This window comes from Protopterus annectens, chromosome 14.part0, assembly GCF_019279795.1.
Source record: "Protopterus annectens isolate FY-2018-M chromosome 14.part0, PAN1.0, whole genome shotgun sequence".
Classification (NCBI taxonomy): domain Eukaryota; kingdom Metazoa; phylum Chordata; order Ceratodontiformes; family Protopteridae; genus Protopterus; species Protopterus annectens.
In genome coordinates, this window is record NC_056748.1 from 714,107,687 (window position 1) to 714,129,434 (window position 21,748).

Sequence of the window (21,748 nt, forward strand, 5' to 3'; positions counted from 1 at the left end):
TCTGAATGGCAGATGAGTCAGTGCCAGAGTAGCAGAACAAGGTAATGTTCACACATTTCATGAGGTCTACTTTGGCATTCTAGTTTTTGTTTTATTTTACATTTGCTTCCCAAGGTAACATTTGCAGGTACTGTTTGGAGGAAATAATGTATAAAGAAAAAAGAATGCGGAACATAGAGGTTTGTAAGCTGTACATATCAATAGAATAAAAAGTGACTATATATAACAAAAACTTTCAATATCAGCACAGCAGTGTTGCTTTGTTACAGAGCTCCTTGAATGTTTACCAGAGTGAACATCTTTTAAAAGCCATGCATTGTTTGAGTATGCTGTTGGCAAGAATAGTATTCGGTACAGACCTGCTTGCAGAATAATATGTTAGCTGACTATCCTCACAAAGGTTTACTGGCCACACCTTGGGTTAAGAATGACTAAATAACAGAAAATAAAGGGTAGCAGTAGACGAAATTCAGACTTGTAAAGGAATTCCAAATACTGCATAGATCATTTGTAAGACCAGCCCACTTTAATCTCTGCATAAGTGAAAAAATATAAAAAAGTATGTTATGTCTGAAGATAAGGATCGGCATATGGGCTACTACAAAAGTTGCAGAGGTAAGAAATGAGTCTGCAAGGTTATACCATTAATCAAATGTGTAGCAGCTTTATTTGTTTGCAAAGAACTCCAAAATAATGTACATTAGTCACACAATCCTCAAAGAAAGCTTTACATATCGGGAGCCAAAATGTTGACAGAAAATTCATATAGGCTATAATGTAATCATATCTGATTGTTTCAGGCTGAATGCTTCATGTCAGAAGGCAATAAAGAAACCTCAAGTTTGCAGACATGCAGAGAGAGAAAAATCACAAGTTAAGCACTTTTTGTATAGTTATTTGGTGAAATTACATGTGGGTTTCCAGAACTACATATATTCTTGGAGACCCGTGAACTCCTTGGTAACTGTGCAAGAAAGAACGTGACTCTTTTTTTCTATGCCAAAAGGCATATAAAACTGTGCTAAAAGCATTAATTTTGTATACTGTGAAATTAAGATGGAAGTGACCTGACTCGACCAAAAATATTTTCGTATGTCAGGAGAATTAACAAAAGCAAAAGAGCAGTTTCATTTGGATGAGGCGATGCATGGGAACAGTGAGGCACAGGTTAAGGCAGGTTGACTTGTATGGTATGTAATTAAGGATTTGTTTTCTTGAAAGAGATGGTAATAGATGCGAACAGTAACCGTCCTGTGGAGGTAGTGCTGTTCGAAACATGGTTAGACTTCATAAAAATATTCCAAAGGTGTAAAGCAATATTGGGATGTATGAAGCAGTAGCATATTGATTAAAAAGTAATCATAGCCTACTATTTAACCAAACTGATGAATGTACAAGTTGCATCAAATACTATCTGCTATGACTATAGAAACATTCCCCATTAATGGTTACAGCAATGGAGAGAGAGAAAGACTGTTTACATGGCCTTGAAGAAAGAAGGCAGAGGAGGGTTATGTTAGAGAATCATAACTTCCTCAAGAGAATCTGTAGAGCCCAGGTAGTTTCCAGAAGGAGATGCGAAAATAAAGCAAGAAGGCAGAAGCATGAATTGCAATACTGGTATTTGGTGGGGTGGGGGGTCTTGGAGAAGATGGTGAATGAATAGAACAGCCTTTGCGTATTTCTGCGTTAGTCTTTCTTTGAGTAAACTGCTCACATATAATGTGTTTTCTGTGTAATGAGTCATTTTACCAGCTTTAATTTTCAGTTTTTCTTTAAGTATCATAAACAAATCCATCATACTTTAGTTCTGTATGTTTTCATTTTTATGTTTCTGAATATTTGTTCAAATACTTGAATTTGAATCCTGACAACTTCCATCTGCATGATGCATGGTCATGAGCAATTCACTTTACTTAACTGTGCTTGTAGGTTACTAATATAAAGGGGGGGGGCACATCTCTTGAGTCCAGCATATTAAGCCTGCCTAAAAAAATGTAGTAAATTGATTTTAAACAGCACGCAGTCATATGCAACCTGTGCTAAATGCCAGTTAAGATGTTCAGTACTAGCAAGCAGCAATTTTATACCTGGTGCTGCAAGGAAATGTGGTAAGTGTAAAGGTAGGTCTGTGTTTTTTTGTGTGTGCTTACTTGAGTACAAGGCTGTAAAAATACATACTTTAAAAAATGAATTTTGTTTTCCTAGTTATACATTTCAACTCTGAATTATTGTGCAATTTGAATTAACATACTTTTTTGTTTCTCTTTTTATAGTAATGTTGTGTACTTACCATGTACTAATACTTAGTTTTGTGTTTGCATGCTGGAAATTAAAAAGAGCATGGCTTTCATCGATCTAATCTCCTCCACCAACATCACCTTCATCACCATCAAAGACGGCACAGAAGCAGTGAAGAAGACAGAGGTCACTTATCTGACTACAGAGATAGTGCCAGAGACAGCAGTGAGGGAACTAGGCTGTGGAGTCCTGATGTCAACAGGCAGGGTAGGGATAACAGAGGTGATTCTGTGTATAGCAACAGCCAACGTGGGTGCTATGAGGAACAGGGGTCAATGACTCAAAGTCATCCTGGCATACAAAATGCAGTACAGTACCAGGATAAGAACCATAGGACTAGAGAAAGCAAACGATATCCTTGTGGAATAAGTGACTGGCCCATGAGTTATGCAGAGGAGACTGGCCGTCTCTCCAATAGGGGAGAAAGTGAATTTAGGGAGGGAGACCATCTGTATCATCAGAAAAAGGAAGTCCGAAGGACTAAAAGCTGTAGGACAGAGTACAGGCCTCATGACTTTAGGCTGGATACTAGGATGGATGGTGGGTATAGTCCGGGAGAAGCAGAGATCTTTGAACGTGAAAGGAGCAGCAGATACTATCCTTCTGATCCGACCAGATCCCACCAGTTCCAGCATTTCCATACCAGAGATGATCCATCTGTATCCAGGAGGGAAAGCTTCAACTTAAGACAAGGTATAACAATCTCAGTAAGCACAATTTATATTTGTCTTTCATGCTCTTAGGTAACAAGTGACAACATTTTTATTCTAGTTTAGTTGGGTACTAGACTATTTTTGTGATGCTTTGTCCCCACCACCTACTGATCATCATCACCCTCTTTGTCAGTTGTCCTATTCATTCCAGCAGCACCAAGGGCAATGGCTGAAAGTGTGTGTGTGTGTGTGTGTGTGTGTGTGTGTGTGTGTGTGTGCGCGCGTGTGTGTGTGGAGGGGCAGCATCATTCAGGCAGTGATCAAGGGTGGTTTGAATTTTTTTAACCCCTAACTCCTCTGCCTACTCAGCAACAATTTGTGGTTGATGCTGGCAATAGATGTCAGCAATGTACCACATCTTACTTCATGAGGAGTTGACCTTAGAAGGACATCATACCCACCCATGTTGAGGCACTACTTTGATATTTCTCTGGTTTCTACCAAGGAAATCAGACTTCACATATGTGCCCATAGGCATGTACTCAGCCCACTACCCCTCAAGAAAGGGAAGTGGGCACTGCCACTTCATTCATGTCTTTCTCCACCCACCCAGCTCCTTTAGTGCCAAGTCCACTAATTTAACTCCCATTATCTGGGTCACACTCAGGGCTTCATCTCCCTGTGCTGTGGAGGTGGCACTGACAATGTTCAAGGTGTAGAGTGTCAACTTGTATCTGAGGTCTGTGTTCTGGCCTCGGTTGTAGCAGGTCAATTGCTGGAGTAGACTTAACCGGCAGAACTGCAAATGTGAGTGTGTCTTGTCCAACAGGAGGGGCATGAAAGTTTAAAGCAAGTGTCTGATGCGTATACTCAGTGAGAGAGGGCAGAAAAAGAACATTTATAGTCTCTTGTTCTGTGGTTATTTTCTGATTATTTTTATCAGTAGTCAGTCAATGAATTACAAGCCAGTAGAATGCATTACTTTTTTCTTGAGAAGCCTTATAACTTAATGTTTTTATTTGTGATATAGATCTCTGGATCAAATTTATAAAATATAGGCCTCTACATGTTTGTCTAAAATAAGGTTATCTTATACTTACCTGAATTTTATATGTGTAATCCATTCTGTTCTACAGACATTCATTTATCTTTCTTTGCCTCTTACCATGCACTTTTCTATGTTACATCTATCATCTATTCTTGGGGTTTCTGTCTGACATGATGGTCTCAAACACTTGCAGTAGCTTTCTTTGCAGCTGTCAGCTTTCTCCACCACTGCCATCTCCCTTTAAGTATAACATTCCATCACAGCTCTGGTTTACCGATTGTTGTGGTACATACCTATCCACTCTTTGGTGGGTCATTTCACTCAGATGTTTTAACTTCTGTACTGTGTCAATGCTTAGAAAATTAGATGTGTGGCAGTGATAGATTAATTGTGGCCATGTTGTCAGTCCGGACTGCTAAAACAGGAAAAAAAGTAAAGGCCTGAAGTTCTGTCTTGGGTGTTTATTGTTTTCATTCTTACAAAAAAAACATAATTATTCTGTTCTATTTTCCTTGAGCTGATTGATAATGAGTCTGTAATACAAAAAGTAGAATTCGTTTGCTTACCTTATTTTATAGTTAAGCTGCCTGAATAACCATCTGAAAATATTTTAGCTGGACACCTGGTTTTATCATAGCATGCACATTACAACACCTAGATGTTCTTCGTGTTTCATTGTTGCAGTCATTACATTTGGGTAATCTGCTGGCAGGTTGCCCTCAGTCAGCCTGATTAACAAAGTCTTGGGTCCTGCATCAGTTGCTGTCCCTTCTTCCATGACGTCAGGTCATCAGGGGTATAAAACATGCAGCCGACGCCATTACATCAGTCTTTCTGGCCGCGCAGTGCCCGAAGCAGAAGCAGTTCGCAAGTGCCGGTCGGCCGACTCCTGAAATTTTCATTTTCGAGTTTCAGAACCGAAGTCTTAAACTAAAAAGCTAAGTACCCCGTTGGGGAAACTTTTTCTTGCTCCTTACCAATGTCAGTAAAAGTTAATAATTGTATTACTTGTGGGAAGCAAATACCTCATAAGGATTTCCATTTGTACTGTATTCCTTGCCTAGGCCCTGACCATGATGTACCTTGCTGTTGGTTTTGTGCTTTATTTAATCAGCACACTATCTGTCGTCAGTACATTTTTGCTTCTAAATATTTCGGATATTGATTTAATTATCCAGAAATGACATCGGTTAGCCATCCGACTACCGGAATACTGAAAAAATGCAAAGAAAAAGACAGAGACATGCCATTGAGGTCCAAAACTGCCAACAACGCTTCTCCTAAGCCAGTCGCCAGTTCACTGGTACTCAGTGAGGCACTTTTGCAGCCCCTGATACCCGCTATTTCTGATTCGCAGGCCTCTACTGAGACCCATTTGGAGTCCAGTATGCCGCGAGATGCTTCACCTATGGAACCCGCGGATGTATCTACCTTGGATGGGTCCGGAGCCGCTATGCAGGCACCAGCTTCTGAGGATGTATTTAGGCCTACAAATTTGTATATTAACCCGAAACCACCTTCAATTTTAAGGCCAAAATCTCGATCTATGTCTAAAAAAACGATGCCCAGGCCACATGTTCAAGCCCCTATGCCTAAAAAATAAATGATCAAAATGGCTGAAGATTTAATTACTCTAATCAGGGGTAGTCAACCCCCCTCCCCTTCTAAGAGGCCTAGGGCTGAACTTGACTATGAATCTTCTGAACAGGACTGTTTCTTCTGACTCTTCTAATGAACAGGATTTGTCCATACCTACTTATGAGGACTCTGATGCAGAGTATTCCATTCCTTCTGCTTCTCCCCCTGAGGATTTTTCTTTTGGGGAAACTTTACATACCTTAAGGGAGCATTTCCACTGGGAAAGTCAGGATTTTTCTAAATCCAAAAAGAGGCTTAGGGATTTCCTTTTTCTTCCTCAGCATAGGCCTTTGGCTATTCCTCCTGTACTAGCCATTGTTGATAATGTGTTTTCAGAATCCAGTATGGCCCCTGATTCCCTGCCTCCGGCCCCTTGTAAGCCAGACAGATACTACAGGGTTTCTGAATCCCACAAATTCCTTTTCAAAAATCCTGTTGCGGACCCTGAAACCATTTCTCAGGGGCCCAAGGGCATTAAGGCTTCTACAGCTAAAAATCCAACCCCTTCTGATGGGGACTCCAGGGCGCTGGATAGATGGGGTAAAAATGTTTATACTTCTGCAACCTTGGCAATCAGGGCTTTAAACTGTCAATTCCATATGCTAAAATATCAACAGCATATCATGGGACTGCTTAAACAGAAAATGATGTTGATTTCTGACTGTGTGGAAAATAAGGATTTACAGGATTTATTGCATTCATCTGAACAAGTTGGAAAACATACTTTGCAATGTGGTTTTGATTCTTTGTAGGCCTCTTGCAGGGCTGGTGTTACTGGGTCTGTGCTTAGAAGGCATGCTTGGCTTAAGAAGCAATCCCTGCCTGATCATGTTAAAGTAAAATTGTTGGATGCTCCTTTGCAGCAGGACCGTCTGTTTGGCAATAAGGCTGAAGAAGTTCTAAAAAAGATGGAAGATAAAGCTAAAGGTATGCAAACTGTGAAAGATTTTTTACAAGTACAACCTCCCAAGATTTAGTAGGCACTGGCCTACTAATAACCGGTCCTTTCCAGTTCTTTCCAGAGCCACTCAAGCCAAACCCAAACATTCAAAAAGCACCAGGTTTCAGTCCCAAGGGACTTTCAGAACTAAGCAATGGGGTGCCTCCACTTCAAAATCTGGAAACAACAAGACACCTCCCTATGGTAAACAGTCTCAATGACTTTCCTTTAAAATTACCAAGCACTTACCTCTTAGCCGCCCCTTTGGGGGGAAACTGGCTCTTCATGCAAAAAACTGGCAACTTATAACCCAGGACAAATGGGTTTTACATATAGTGTCCCAGGGATACAGATTTCATTTCCACACATTGCCAACTCCAAATGGGTGGTCAGACCTACCCCCAAATCAGTGGACAGAGGCTGAGAAACAAATACTTTCCCTCCTAAACATGGGGGCTATTCAATTGGTACCAGAAGAGGAAAAGGGGCAAGCTTTCTATTCCAGACTTTTCCTGGTACCAAGAAAAGACAAATCATGGTGTCCAATTCTGGACTTGTCTACTCTAAACACCTTTCTGGACATTCCAAAATTCAAGATGCTGACTCTTTGCCAGTTACTTCCTATGCTAGGCAAAGATGCCTGGTTGGCAACTCTAGATTTAAAAGAGGCTTACCTGCATATCCCAATCAGGGAATGTTGCAGAAGATACCTCCGCTTCAAAGCAGGCTACTTGCATTATCAGTTCTCTGCACTGCCCTTTGGCTTAACTACTGCACCCAGGGTATTTACAAAGTGCCTGGCTCCAGTAATTGCATTTTGCAGGCAAAGAAATATTCAGATATATCCATACCTGGACGATTGTCTAATTCAGGCAGAAAACAAGGCCATTCTTCTAAAACATCTGGCATTTGTAAAAAGGGATCTAACTTATCTAGGGTACACCATAAACAAAAATAAATCACAACTGGTACCCTCTCAAAAAACTGCCCAGATGGCTTTCCTTACACCAGTAAAGCAAATTCATTTGGTGACTTACTTCAAACAGGTGGCCACAAAAACCCTGCTATATCTGTAAGACAAATACTGCAAGCCTTGGGGTTCATGGCCTCCTGGATTCTTCTAATTCCATATGCAAGACTGCATATAAGGAAACTTCAGTGATACTCAAAAAGTTTATGGAGTCAACATTGTCCACAGCCTGGAAACAATGATTCCTATCATACCTTGCCTGCAACTGGAGTTCCTATGGTGGGCAGAGGCCTGCCACCAAAACAAGGGACTGCCATTCACACCACCCCCTGCTGCCCAAACCCTAACTACAGATGTATCAGACTATGCTTGGGGGGCTTATCTGGCAGGGAAGTGCATTCAGGGCAAATGGAGCCCAAATCAAATGCACCTTCATATCAATCAAAAAGAAATGCTAGCTGTACAGAATGCACTGACAGCCTTCAAGGACTACCTTCATCCAGGACAACTATTGGTAAAGACGGACAACACCACAGTTATGTGGTACATAAACAAGCAGGGGGGTACACATTCCTACCCCCTCTGCAGACTAGCCATGGCATTGTGGAACACGGCCTTGAGCTATCAAGTACAACTTAACAAGCTCAATTCCTGCCAGGAAAGATGAATATTTTGGCAGATGAACTAAGCAGAAATCTCATGGACCTACACGAATGGAAGCTGGAACCACGGATTTTCAACATGTTGACATGCAAATGGGGGAGCCCAGACATAGATCTTTTTGCCTCACCCCAGAACTACCAGTTGGACAAATTTTGCACAAGAACTCCTCACAAAAAAGCCTGGAAAGTGGATGCTCTGTCCTTCAGCTGGGAAAACCTATCAGTCTGTGCCTTTCCTCCAATGCCTCTGCTCTCCATTGTTCTATTAAAAGTCAAACAGGACAAACCAAAAATGATGTTGATTGCTCCAGACTGGCCTTACCAACACTGGTACCCATTCCTATGCAGTATGTCACAAATTTCTCCATGGCACCTGCCTCAGACACCTTCCTTACTGGCTCAGCAGAACAACCAAATTCTGCACCCTCAGCTCCAAACATTGAGTCTTGCGCTTGGCTAATCACTTAAATTCCCCCTTAGCATCCCTCAGTAAACCTGTGATGGATGTCATTTTGGAGGCGAGAAGACCTAGTACTAGAAAATCTCATGCTGACAAATGGAAAAGATTCTGTGCCTGGAATCAATTTCAAGGGATGAGCACAGCAGTGCCCAATTTACCTCAGATTTTGCAATATTTAACTGAGATGCTTCACAAGGGCCTGTCTTTTTCTTCCATAAAAATCCATGCCTCAGCCATTTCAGCTCATTACAACACAGAACCCCCCCCCCCTTCTCTCATCCTCTGCTAAAGCAGTATCTCAGAGGGGCCAAAAACTTGAGGCCACCCAGGAGAGCTCCAACCCCTGCCTGGGACCTTAAGTTTGTATTGGAGAAACTCACTCTACCTCCTTTCAAGCCAGCTGCTACTGCAGACTTAAAATTCCTTTCCTGGAAAATAGCCTTCCTTTTAGCAATCACTTCGGCTAGAAGGATTTCTGAATTACAGGCCCTTATGGCAGTGGAGCCTTTCATCATCTTTCATGCGGACAGGGTGTCACTCAGGACCAACTCATCCTTCATACCCAAGGTGGTATCCAATGTGGCTCTTAATCAGTCCATTCATTTGCCAATTTTCTTTCCCAATCCACAGAACAAGGGGGAGTGAATTCTGCATTCATTGGATGTACACGACTTCGATTTTACTTGGACAGGTCTAAATCTCAAAGAAAATCTGAACAACTGCTGGAAGCATTTGCTGCAGGGGCAGAGGGAAAGGCTATTTCAAAGCAAACCATTTCCAAATGGATAAGCCATTGTATTCATTTCTGCTATATGCACCATGGAAAACCTATCCCCCAGGGGATCAGATCCCATTCCACCAGGGCTACATCTACTTCTACAGCCTTTCTCAGAGGTGTTCCTACCAGGGATATTCTAGAAGCTGCTACCTGGAGCTCAGTTCATATACTTTCACCAAACACTATCATTTACTATTTTTCTCTAAATCCAGAGCTGGCTTTGCCACTGCTGTCCTGCAGTGCCTTATACGTGGTCCTAATGCTGTATAATTCCCTCCACCCAACCATAGCTTTGGGAATCTACCCAAATGTAATGACTGCAACAGTGAAACACGAAGAACCTAGTACAGTTTTGTACACTTACCATAAATGTAGATGTTAGAGTGTATTCACTGTTGCAGTCCTGGTTACCCCCCTCCAGCCCCCAGTTTTTTCTCTTACTATGCCTCTCCTTTGTTTTGCTAAAGACTTTTTGATGTATTTGCTTTTGTTTGGAGGTATATATTTTGCGTTTTAAATTACTTATATATTTTTCTCCCCATTTGGGGGGCACCTGACATCTGGGGCAAGAAAAACTGATGTAATGGCGTCTGCTGTCCCTTCTTCCATGACATCAGGTTGTCAGGGGTATAAAACATGCAGCCAATGCAATTACATCAGACTGTGTTAATCAGGCTGACTGAGGGCAACCTGCCAGCAGATTACCCAACTGTAATGACTGCAACAGTGAATACACTCGAACATCTACATTTATGGTTAAGTGTACACAACTGTACTTTTCATGTTTTTCATATCAGAGAGACTCATGGCAGTCAGAGAAATAGCTGTTCTTATGGCAGTAGTTTGAATGCCTGCTACATACTAGTATTGTGAACAGCTGGAGAAATAGTGTTTATGCTTTGGATTATCCTGACATCACTTTATTACACATCCTTCACTACATTTATTTTTAATTAGTTCTTTTTTTTTGGGGGGGGGGTCCTACCCTCTGTCTCCTTACTGCAATGGAAGCTCTAGAAATTGGACACATTATTCAAGTTATCTGTTTGTTAGAATCAGCATCTTATTATATTGTTGCTGTTGCTCCTACCTTATGCTAGAGCCTTAGTATGCCCCCCATGGCAGCCTTCAGTTAATCTGATGTCTCTTTCTGTAGCTCATTTTATGTACACTGCAGAGCATCATACCACCCTCGCTAGTTTCCTGCAAGGCATGTGCACTGTCTTTTCCTTTTTTTTTCATCTAAAACCCAGTCATTCCAGTACTTCATCATGATGTTACCACCTCCTGGTTTCAAGCTTTCATGCCCAGCTGTGTTCACTGCCTTTCTTGGTATTTGTAAACATATACCATGCATTGATTTTTTTCCTTAAAAAAGGGTATCTTATGTAATCTTTTTGTCAATGTGATTGCGTTCTTCTGAGGTGCTTCGGAACATCTAATGCTGTTTCTCTCAACTGAGGTAATGTTTTAGTATCAACAGTTGATAGTAACTTTAGAAGCGCATTGCATGTTTTCCTTTCAGTGCTTTACTCCCATAGACTCAAGCCCATTTGATCTTCCTGTTGTATCAGAATGCTTTGTCAGTCTGAGCAATTAGCTGTGTTACACCAAGGTCCTTTTTCTTGTTTAGTGGCTATCAGTACCTCCTTAGCATAGAATTTTAGGTTAATTTTGGTAAGATGTATGCCTTTGCTGTTTTTGACATTGAACTCCATAATTCATATTTTAGATCATAATTCCTAATTCTCAGGACCATTGTGAATTCTTTTTTGAAAAGTATAAATGTCCATGGTCATGAAACTGCTGTGACTGCCTATAAAATAAGACTGATTAAATGTAACCTTACTGCACTGTCAGACAACCTCTGAAGTGTAAAAGATCTTACATAATGTGGCTCAAGTCTTAGTCCCTTTGCACACCATAAAATGGCTAACCAGTTTGAATAGGCAAGAACCAAGTTTCCTTTTATAGGCTACAGTACTAGGTTAGTGACCCCAGGAGGCCTTTATAAGCCTAGCCATGCTTCTAAAGGTGAGAATCAAACCCTGTATCTTGTGCCTGTGAGGTAACCACTATGCCAACCCCCAACTCCATGCCAGCTCCTTTTCAGCTGCTGATATTGTACAGTATCATATTTATACAGATAGGTGAAGCCTTGCCTCAGAGTTGCTGCTGCAAAGCAGACCAGTAACTTATATATCAAGAGCGTTGACTGAAGCTCAGATGTGCTGCACTGAAATAAAAAAATGAGATGTTAGCTATAGTGTCTGATTGTCAGAAATTTTCTGACTGTATTTGTGGTAAGAATAAAATGCAATAATCAAATCAGTATATAAACCACTGCAGACCATGTTCAAAAAATGTTTACATAAAGTTAATGCAAGACTTCAAAGAATGCTAGTCTTACTAATTTGTCATTTGCCCATCCCTGAATATAAAGATATATAATTGCAGTGTAGATGTGTTAAGACCAAAGTATCTACATTGTTTCCTGTACTACTAGCTGACCCTAACAAAATTGCTGTTGAGTTGTTACAGGAAAAAAACAATGTCAGCAGAAGTTTGCTTCAATAGGTCAATAAAGAATATTTAAATTCTAGAAAAAGAATAGGGGAAAGCATTACAATAAAACTAAGCCTGAGTTGAAATTCATGTGACGTTAAAAATTCAGTTCAAGTAATATTAATCGGTTCTACAGAATGTCCTAGATGGTATAGGTTCATAGGTTCATACTAGGCTATCTGCAAGGCATTTATAAGCCTAGCCCATAGTTATGTGGCTTTCGCCACCCCTTTAGTTTGAATAAAACTATGCCTATTATTTTGCTGTGCCTCTGTCAAGCAGTGGCACTGAAGTAATCCCTGGGGAATATCTGCGATCTCCCATCCATTGGTCAAGATTCCTCTTGAACAAGGCCAGCGAGGTGCTCTGCCTCACATGTACCGGGATTTTGTTCCACAGCATAGGGAGTCTCTGGGTGATGAATCTGTCCCTCCAGCATGTTCTATTAATAACCGTGTCAAGGTTTAAGTCTCCCGCCCTTGTGGTTCTGAGGGATCTAGATTTTTTGAGGTGAAGCATATTCATCAAATCTGGGTTTGACATGGCCTTATATGTCAGGCACAGGTCACCTCTGAGCAAGCGGTATGAGACTGAATAGAGCTGGAGTTCTTTCAGTCGGGCAGCATAAAACATATTTTTGAGACCCTTTATCCTTTTGGTGAGGAACTTTTGGGGCCTTTCCAGCTGCTGCAGGTGTCGGGTCAGATACAGTCCGAATGGGGCATTGTACTCAATCATAGGTCTAATGAGTGATGAGTACAGGGGGACAATGACCTCCCTTGATCTAGATGTGAATCCCTTCATGATCAGGTGGGCAATGTAGAAGGTTTTCCTAACTACTTTAGCAACATGAGTGTCAAACGAAAGGCTATTGTCAACCTGGGTCCCCAGATCCATGATGACTTCTTCTGTGCTCAGTGGATTGCCACCTATATGGTAGCTAGGGGTAACCTTGTTTTTCCCGAAGGGTATGACTATGCATTTCTTGGCGTTTAACTTTAGGCCATGGCTCTGGCACCAGTTATCCGTTTCTGTGAGGCCCTTCTGAAGGATATCTGTGTCAGATGTGTTTTCGACTATGGCGCCCAGTTTGCAGTCATCTGCAAACTTTGTCAGCCATAACCCTCCTGTGTTTGCTTGTACTTCAGAAAAGTAGATGCCGAACAAGAGTGGACCCAGGACTGAGCCCTGTGGGACACCACTTGTGACAGGCTTTGAGTCTGACATGGCTCCAGCAACTCTGACCCTGTGGGTTCTGTCACTTAGCCAGTTTGCAACCCATCTTGTGATGTATGGGTTTACATTCAAGCTGATGAGTTTTTCGATGATACCTGAGTGGGGTATTGTGTCAAGGCCTTTGCCAGGTCGAGGTAGGCTGTATGGACTGCCTTTCCCTCATCAATGGCCTTGGTGACTGTCTCGAAAAAAGTCAATCAAGTTTAAAAGGCATGATCTGCCTTTGACAAAGCCAAACTGGGTTGGATCCAAAGTCTGCAAGTTCCCTATGTCTTTATTTATGAGTTCCATTATGATCCTCTCCATGGCTTTGCAGATAAGGCTTGTCAAGCTAATGGGACGGTAATTTCCAGGGTCGGTGGAGGCACCGCCTTGTGAAGTGGGACCACAGTCGCCGTCGCCACTCCTTGGGTATGTATCCTGAGGTGAGGCTAAGATTAAACAGCTGTCCTAACTGCGGGTTTAATTCCTCATTGAGTTAAATGGAGCACACAGCCGGGGACACCATCCGGTCCCATGGATGCTGTGTTTTTGCCTTGGCGGGAGCAGTACTCACCTGGGCATTGCAGATGTTTGGGAGGCTACAATCCTCTGGTATAGATATCTCTCCTTTTGGGGGGGGGGAGTTTGCACTGAACCTGTCAGCCAGTATGTTGGCAATGTGTGTAGGTTCAGTAATCTTCACATCATTTTGAACTAATTCTGAGCATATCTGGGAGTTTCCTCCTAGGTTTCTAACATAGCTAAAGAAGGCCTTATGATTGTCTTTTGAGTCCTTTGCGATTTTTCTCTCAAAATTTGCCTTGGATGATTTTATGAGAGCTCTTAGTTTTTTACTTATAATGATCAAAGGTGTCTTACCTTTCAAGGATTTTGCTCTATCTTGTAGTAGCTTCCTCCTTTTGTTGTAGAGCTTGTTTATGGCTGGGGTCCACCAGACTGGACGCTTGCCTTTGGTACAAAGAGTCTTAGTTTTGTTTGGGATTGCCTGATTCATGCAGTCCTGTAGGTGCTGGTAGAAGGCATTTGTAAGTGATTCAGCGGTTTGAGTAATGTTTACCACTGGCTCAGGGGCCTTAAAGGAGACCACACTAGTTTTAGAAGTGTGAAGTCGGCTTTTGAGAAGTTTTTCACTGTGGTCTTTTTTATTTCAGGTGGAGGCGGGATGAGGACCTCCAGCGAGATTAGTTTATGATCTGATCTCACCAGTGAGGGGTATACTTCGGTGTTGAACATTGTGATCCCATGTTCGTGATGATGAGATCAAGTATGTTTTCTCCTCTTGTGGGGATGGTGACTAGTTGTTCCATGGCATTTGAGTTTATGAACTCCAGGAACCTTTGGGCTAGAGTGTTTGGGCTTGAGTAGTGTTCCCAGTCTATATTAGGGTAGTTGAAGTCACCTAGTATGATGGTGTTTGGAGATACATTTATCCCCTCCAATGTTTTCAGGAAGGCCATGTGAGGTACCTGAGTTTGAGAGGGTGGCCTGTAACATGCTACAAATTGCAGAGCAGTCTTGCCTATGGTTAATTGCACCTGGATGGTCTCCGATGCATCGTGCGTTGCCACCAACCTTGAGGTGTGGGTGTCCTTTATGAATATGGACACCCCCTCCTTTCTTGGTGTTGTCCGGATTTTGGGGCCGGAACGCATGATATGAGGTGAAACCTGATAGTGCTGGGGTGCTCTCAGGAGCCTTGAACCAGGTTTCTGTCACAGCACAGACATCGATGTTCTCCATACTGAGAAGGGCCTCGAGTCGTGCATCTTGAGATTGAGACTTCTGGCATTGAGCAGCATTACCTTTAGTTTTTTCCTTTTTGTGTTCTAGGGTGGTAGGTTTAGAATTTGAGCCTTGCCTAAAAAGGCACTATGGGGGTGGCAAGAGTCTTTGCCAATATCCGGAAGCCTAGGGGTGACAGGTGCAAGCCGTCCCTTGCGAAGCAGCGTGGCTTGTCCAGCATGTCATCCCAGGCAGACAGACATTGATCCCCTTTGAATGACACCAGAATTTAAGCCAATTATTAAAGCTGATCATCTTATCACTGTATTGTGGCATCATTCTAGGTGAAGGTAGGATACTGCTCAAGGTCAGGGTCATACCTGCCTGGGCTACATAATCAGAGAGCTCCTCAATGTCTCTTTTCATGTAGTCCAAGGAGGTACGTCTCAGGTCGTTGACACCAGCGTGGACAATGACTGAGTCATACTTGTACCTGCTGTTGAGAGACCTGAGTGCTTGCGTTATGTGGCGGATTCTAGCGCCTGACAGGCAGCTTACTGTGACCTTCTCCTTACTCAGTCTGGTGAGCGGGACGTCAGTGTGTCTGACTATGGAGTCACCTATGACAAGTATGTTTGGTGTTGTATTTGGCCTTAAGGGCAGTGACTGCTTTGCACACTGATTTTGTTGTTTATGTGTTGTTTGTGTGGTGTATTGAGTTTGCAGTTGCTTGGGTGTCTGCTTTGGAGGCCTCTGCTGTTTAGGTAAATTTTACTCAGAGCCTCCGAGTATGTCTTAGTGTGTTTATGTGTTTGATTCAGTGGTGTGGTTGAGTTATGTGAGACTGGTATTGTGGTGTGTGTAGTTGCCTTCTCCTCCTGCCTGGTCTTGCCAGTCCTGAGTTGAGAGAGCTCAGCCTCCAGTCTGGCTAAATAGCTGCATCTCTCACAAGTGTTAGTGTTACGTGGGAGGAGGAGAGGGTTGTCCGTGTACATGAGGCAATTGTAACATTGTCTCAGAATTCCCAGATTCACCAACTGGGCAGGAGAGGACGCCAGCATCTGACCCTTCGACATGCTAGAAAGAATTATGAGTTGGTATGAGACAGAAAAGTAGTGGGCTTAGCAGGGAAGTGGGAACTCCTGGGGGTTTTGCTAGTGAGAGATTTGTATAATATAGGAGTGCTTGACCTGCAAAGAGAATGCTTATAAGACAAGGGATATGCTTATAAGACAAGTGCTGAGCTTTTGAGAAGAAAAAGCTATTTGGAACAAGTGCTGCACTTTTTAGTGAAGGTGTAAACTGTTTAGGTTCCTAACAGAGCAGTTCTAAGGGAAAAATTGAAGAACAGACTTTCTGGAGCCAGAAAGAGTTTAACCTTGTTTAACCGGCGCTGCCCGATGCTGCTCTAGTGGCAACTCCGCGCTAAAGCACGTTAAAGCGTGCTTGATAGCAGGGGCTGGAAAGAAGCAGGAATAGACCCAAAACGGACAATAAAACTACAGTTTCAAGTCAGTAACCACCTCTACGGGGGCAGGGAAGATGCTCAATGTTATTCACTGCCACTGATCAACACAGAGACCCTCCTTCATTCCAAGCAAAAATGGCCTCACAGAAACTTACAAACAGTTCAGGAACAGCAAGCCTGTAACTGAACTTTTTTAACTCTCAGAAAAGTGGGAAAAAAGCAAGATTTTTTTTTTGTTTTTGTTTTTTTTACAGAGATAGCAGAGGTTCACAAGTAATATCAAGTTATAACAGTGCAGTAAATGACCCCACACAAGAGTGCTAGGTCAAGGACAGAAAATATGCAAGTTTTAAGAAAAAAACGATTTAAAATTAAGTGCAAACAGGAAATTCAGCAAACAGCTTTTGGTTGTGCTCTAAATACAGCTACTAATACAGAAATCAAGTTTAACAAGCCAGAAAATGCTCAAGCTAGGCAGCTATGCAGAAAAACTTAGCAAATAAACAGAGAAAAAATACTTAAAATCTCAAAAGTGGCTCCTTCTTCTCTCAGCGTTTTTTCCTCTTGGAGGGTGCTTCACCAACAGCCAACAAGCCTGAAAAGACGCCCAAGCCACGAGGCAACTAGGTTTTAAGAGAGGAAGATGAAGGAGTTTTGGAAATGACCCCTAGTGGCCAATAAAACTACAGTTTCAAGTCAGTAACCACCTCTACGGGGGGCAGGGAAGCTGCTCAATGTTATTCACTGCCACTGATCAACACAGAGACCCTCCCTCAGCCCAAGCAAAAATGGCCTCACAGAAACTTTCAAACAGTTCAGGAACAGCAAGCCTGTAGCTGAACTTTTTTAACTCTCAGAAAAGTGGGAAAAAAGCAAGATTTTTTTTTTTGTTTTTTACAGAGATAGCAGAGGTTCACAAGTAATATCAAGTTATAACAGTGCAGTAAATGACCCCACACAAGAGTGCTAGGTCAAGGACAGAAAATATGCAATTTTTAAGAAAAAAACGATTTAAAATTAAGTGCAAACAGGAAATTCAGCAAACAGCTTTTGGTTGTGCTCTAAATACAGCTACTAATACAGAAATCAAGTTTAACAAGCCAGAAAATGCTCAAGCTAGGCAGCTATACAGAAAAACTTAGCAAATAAACAGAGAAAAAATACTTAAAATCTCAAAAGTGGCTCCCTTCTTCTCTCAGCGTTTTTTCCTCTTGGAGGGTGCTTCACCAACAGCCAGCAAGCCTGAAAAGACGCCCAAACCAGTACAAGGTTCCGATATGGAAGCATGCTGAAGAAACAGGAATCATTTGTCTAAAATACTGGTTCCTAAAACTAATGAATTGATTCAAAATCAAGGGAAAAAGACTCGACACATGGACAATTTGTTTACTGTTCCATTTGTTGTCTTTTCTGGGGCTTGAAATGCCTGTTGTACCTTCTCAGAGTGAAAGTATATATTTGGATGGCAGTCTATCTCACTGAGAAAATACAGTAATGAAAAATCCTAATCCTAATAAACTTAAACGTTCCTTTGACATTAAACCTACTAAAACGGACAGTTCTAACCAAGTTGCTGCTTTTAGGTATTCTATATTTGAAACCTTGATTTAAAAAAAAAAATGGCTGGTACTGTAACTGTACCAAGTATAAAAATGTCAAATAGGTTTGTTTTGAAATGTCAAGTGACTTGCTGTCGCATACTGATTAGTCCTAAAAAGGTGCTATATGAGTTATCGTGCATGGTGAAATGTTGCTGGTACAGTTTGTCGAATAAAGTAATGGTCGAAGTTGATTATGTTGACCGTATATAATTCAAGGTTTTTTGCCCTTTTTTCGAGTTTGTGCAACCCTGGCATTAGTATATTTAATGTCTGGTGGTTTGGAGAGTTTTATTTATTTTTTATTTTATTTTACATTTGTTTACCGGGAAGGTCCTACTGGACACAGGTCCATTTTCAGCGGAGGTCTAGGGAGAAAAGCTCCAAAATACTAAGCACGGAAATACAACATATAATATAATATAAAACATGGGAGAAAAGTTGGAATAACATACATATCAGAAAGTAAACAATAAAAGTTGGCAATTCATAAAATACATCAATGAGATTAGCAAAAATTTTTTTTTTTTTGAAACATAAATACAGGAATGGGAATAGTTGATGTGAAGAATAGAGTTAGGTAAGGATAAAGTTTGTTACTGTAGGATGTTAGGTGGAGGGAACAGGTGAAGTTTCCAAGTGTTATAGAAGACATATATTAGTATTGTAAAGTAAATATTGACAGATTAACAAGCTTTCAAGTGAACAACTGGTGACCCTTAGCAGAATCCTTGCAACAGTGCACTCATATTGCTTAACCTTGGGTGCAGCATGAGCAAAGCCAAATTTTTTAGGTAGTGGGTTTTTAGGAATTTTTTAAAATTGGATAGTAGAGGAAGTAGAGGATGTCCTTCAAGGATGCATCTGCAGTCATAACATATGGGTTGTCCTGCCTCAGGCAGCCCTTCGGTCGGCCGGATTCCAAAGTCTGGGTCTGGCCTCAGCTGATGTCGCACTTCACCCGACGTCATAGCTCCTGGGTATAAAGGCATCAGCCGACGCCATTTTCCTCAGTCTTTCTTGCCGCGCGGTGCCCGAAGCAGAAGCTGTTCGCAAGTGCCGGTCGGTCAGATCCAGAGATTTCAGCTACCGAAGACTTCTAAAAAAGCTAAGTACCCCGTTGGGGACTCTTTCTTGCCTCAGCCGATGTCAGACAAAGTAAATAATTGTTTAACTTGTGGGAAAGAAATACCTCATAAGGATTTCCACTCTTACTGCCTTCCTTGCTTAGGCCCAGACCATGACGTATCAGCTTGTTTAGCCTGTGCTTCCTTCAACCGACGGACACTTAGACGTCGGTCGGAGTTTGCAGAAGAGTTTTTTGGTCCCGCTTTTGCATATAAAATGCCGTCGGAGACTCCGACTACACATTTAGCCAAAAAACGCAAGGAAAAGGACCGACACTCACGGCCCGCGGTTTCGGCTGAAACCACGGTTAGGCCTACCGCGAGTGTCTCGGTTTCGGCTGAAACCGAGTCCTCGGTTCTTCCTTCTGCCGAAAGCATGCCTCTGACAACCGAGGCCATAGAGGCCCCGGCTGAGTCGGCTACAGAAATTCCTACCGAAGAAGCAGGCGCACAAGAATTGTCCGACACCATTCCGTTGGACATCTCTACTCCTGCACGTGGGGCAGCTAGACCCCCTGCTTCTATGTCTATTAAGGCCTTCTCCAGGGCTAAAGCAGCTAAACTTTCCAAGGCCTTACCTACAAAAGCTCCTTCTCACAGACCTTCCTCAAGTACTCAGATTCTCAGCCTTGCTGAGGACCTTATTTCTCTGATCAGGGGATCCCAACCTCACCCAGACAGGGCCTCACAACCTCCTCCTGAAAAAAGGCCTAGGACTGAACCCCCTGAACCTCTCTCCTCTGACTATTCCTCGGATGGATCAGATTTATCAGACCATCAGGAAGGACCATACGCACCTTATGAGGATTCGGATGCAGAAGACTCCATTCCTTCTGCCTCCCCCCCAGAAGAATTTTCATTTGGGGAAACTCTACACTCAATGAGGGAACATTTCCAATGGCAGGGTCAGGATTTTTCTGATTCTAGGAAAAGGCTAAGGACTTTTTTACACTTGCCACAGCATAGGCCTTTAGCCATACCACCTGTACTATCAGTTGTTGATGATGCATACAATGATGCCAGTTCTGCCCCTGATTCTCTTCCCCCGGCCCCTGCCAAACCTGACAGATATTACAGGGTCCCGGATTCTCACTTCCACTTGTATAAGGCCCATGCTGCAAACCCAGAAACCATTTCTCAGGGCCCTAAAGGTGTTGCAGCTGCCTCTGCCAAAAACCCCCTACCCTCTGAAAGAGAATCAAGAGCATTAGAGATGGGGTAAAAGGTTTATACATCTGCTACTCTTTCTGCCAGGGCTTTAAACTGTCAATTTCACATGATACAGTACCAGGAATTTTTGTTAGATCAGCTGAATAAAAAGCTGTCCTCTCCTGAACCTTTAGACCGTAAGTCCCTTCAGGATTTGGTACACAACTCTCAGCAGGTCAGTAATCATTTCTTAAAATGTGGCTATGATGCACTGGAGGCTTCATTTAGATCAGCTATGACTGGAGCAGTGATTCGAAGGCATGCCTGGCTAAAAGAGCAATCCTTGCCAGACCATGCTAAGTCTAAACTCCTAGATGCCCCTATGGAGAAACAAAGTTTATTTGGCTCCCCTGCACAGGAGGTTCTAAAGAAAGTGGAAGAAAAAGCAAAATCTGTGCAAACAGTCAAGGATTTTCTGCAGGTCCAACCTCCGAAGTTCAGCAGAAATTGGCCTTCAAAGAATTGGTCCTTTCCAGACACCTCCAGAGCACAGAGAGGCAGAAATAGACACCCAAGAGGCAGAGGTCAATCAAGGGGTGCCTACAGGGGTCGTCAGTGGCAACCTGCCAACCAGAGGAGTACCGCCACAGCTGCGACTGCAACCACTTCCACAGGACAGACACAATGACTTGGCTCTGATTCCGCCTACCAGGGAACAACTGGAAGCACCCTTGGGCAGAAAGCTAGCCTTATTTTCAAAAAACTGGCATTGCATTACAGGAGACAAATGGACGTTGCAAACAATAGACAAAGGCTACAGGTTTCACTTCCACACTTTACCAAAAAAGAGAGGAATGCCAAACCTTCCACCAAGCCAGAAGTCAGAGGCTCTAAAACAAATCATCAACTTACTAAAGATGAGAGCAATAGAAAAAGTACCATCTATGGAACAAGGCCAAGGATTTTACTCCAGACTATTACTTGTACCAAGAAAAGAAACTCAATGGAGGCCTATTCTCGACTTGTCCGCACTAAACACATATCTCATTGTACCAAAATTCAAGATGCTGACCCTACAGCAACTTCTTCCCATGTTGGGCAAGGAGTCTTGGCTGGTGACTCTAGATCTCAAGGAGGCATACCTGCACGTCCCTATTCGACCAGATTGCAGAAGACACCTCAGATTTCTTGCAGGATCAGAGCATTATCAATTCTCAGCATTGCCCTTTGGCTTATCTACTGCGCCCAGAGTATTCACGAAATGCCTGGCATCAATAATTGCACATTGCAGGCTTCAGGGAATTCAGACCAACCCATACCTGGACGACTGCCTAATACAAGCGGACAACAAGACAAAAATAATAAAGGATTTGGCCTATGTCATACAACTGCTGCAAGCCTTGGGATACACAGTCAACATACAGAAGTCA

At 42.4% G+C, this 21,748-nt stretch overlaps 1 protein-coding gene across 8 annotated transcripts in view; it reads left to right on the plus strand.

The window, feature by feature from the left end:
• The window catches only part of LOC122789190 (coiled-coil domain-containing protein 50-like), a 1,862,880-nt gene that overhangs the window by 1,306,590 nt on the left and 534,542 nt on the right, over positions 1-21,748 (plus strand). For 7 of the 8 annotated variants that reach the window (XM_044056454.1, XM_044056452.1, XM_044056453.1 and 4 more), the window contains one exon: positions 2,341-2,994. The exons of the other annotated variant lie outside the window; for it this stretch is intronic. In XM_044056454.1, coding sequence (XP_043912389.1) covers positions 2,341-2,994 — 654 coding nt within the window. The remainder of the gene's footprint in view (positions 1-2,340; positions 2,995-21,748) is intronic. 8 annotated transcript variants of the gene reach the window in all.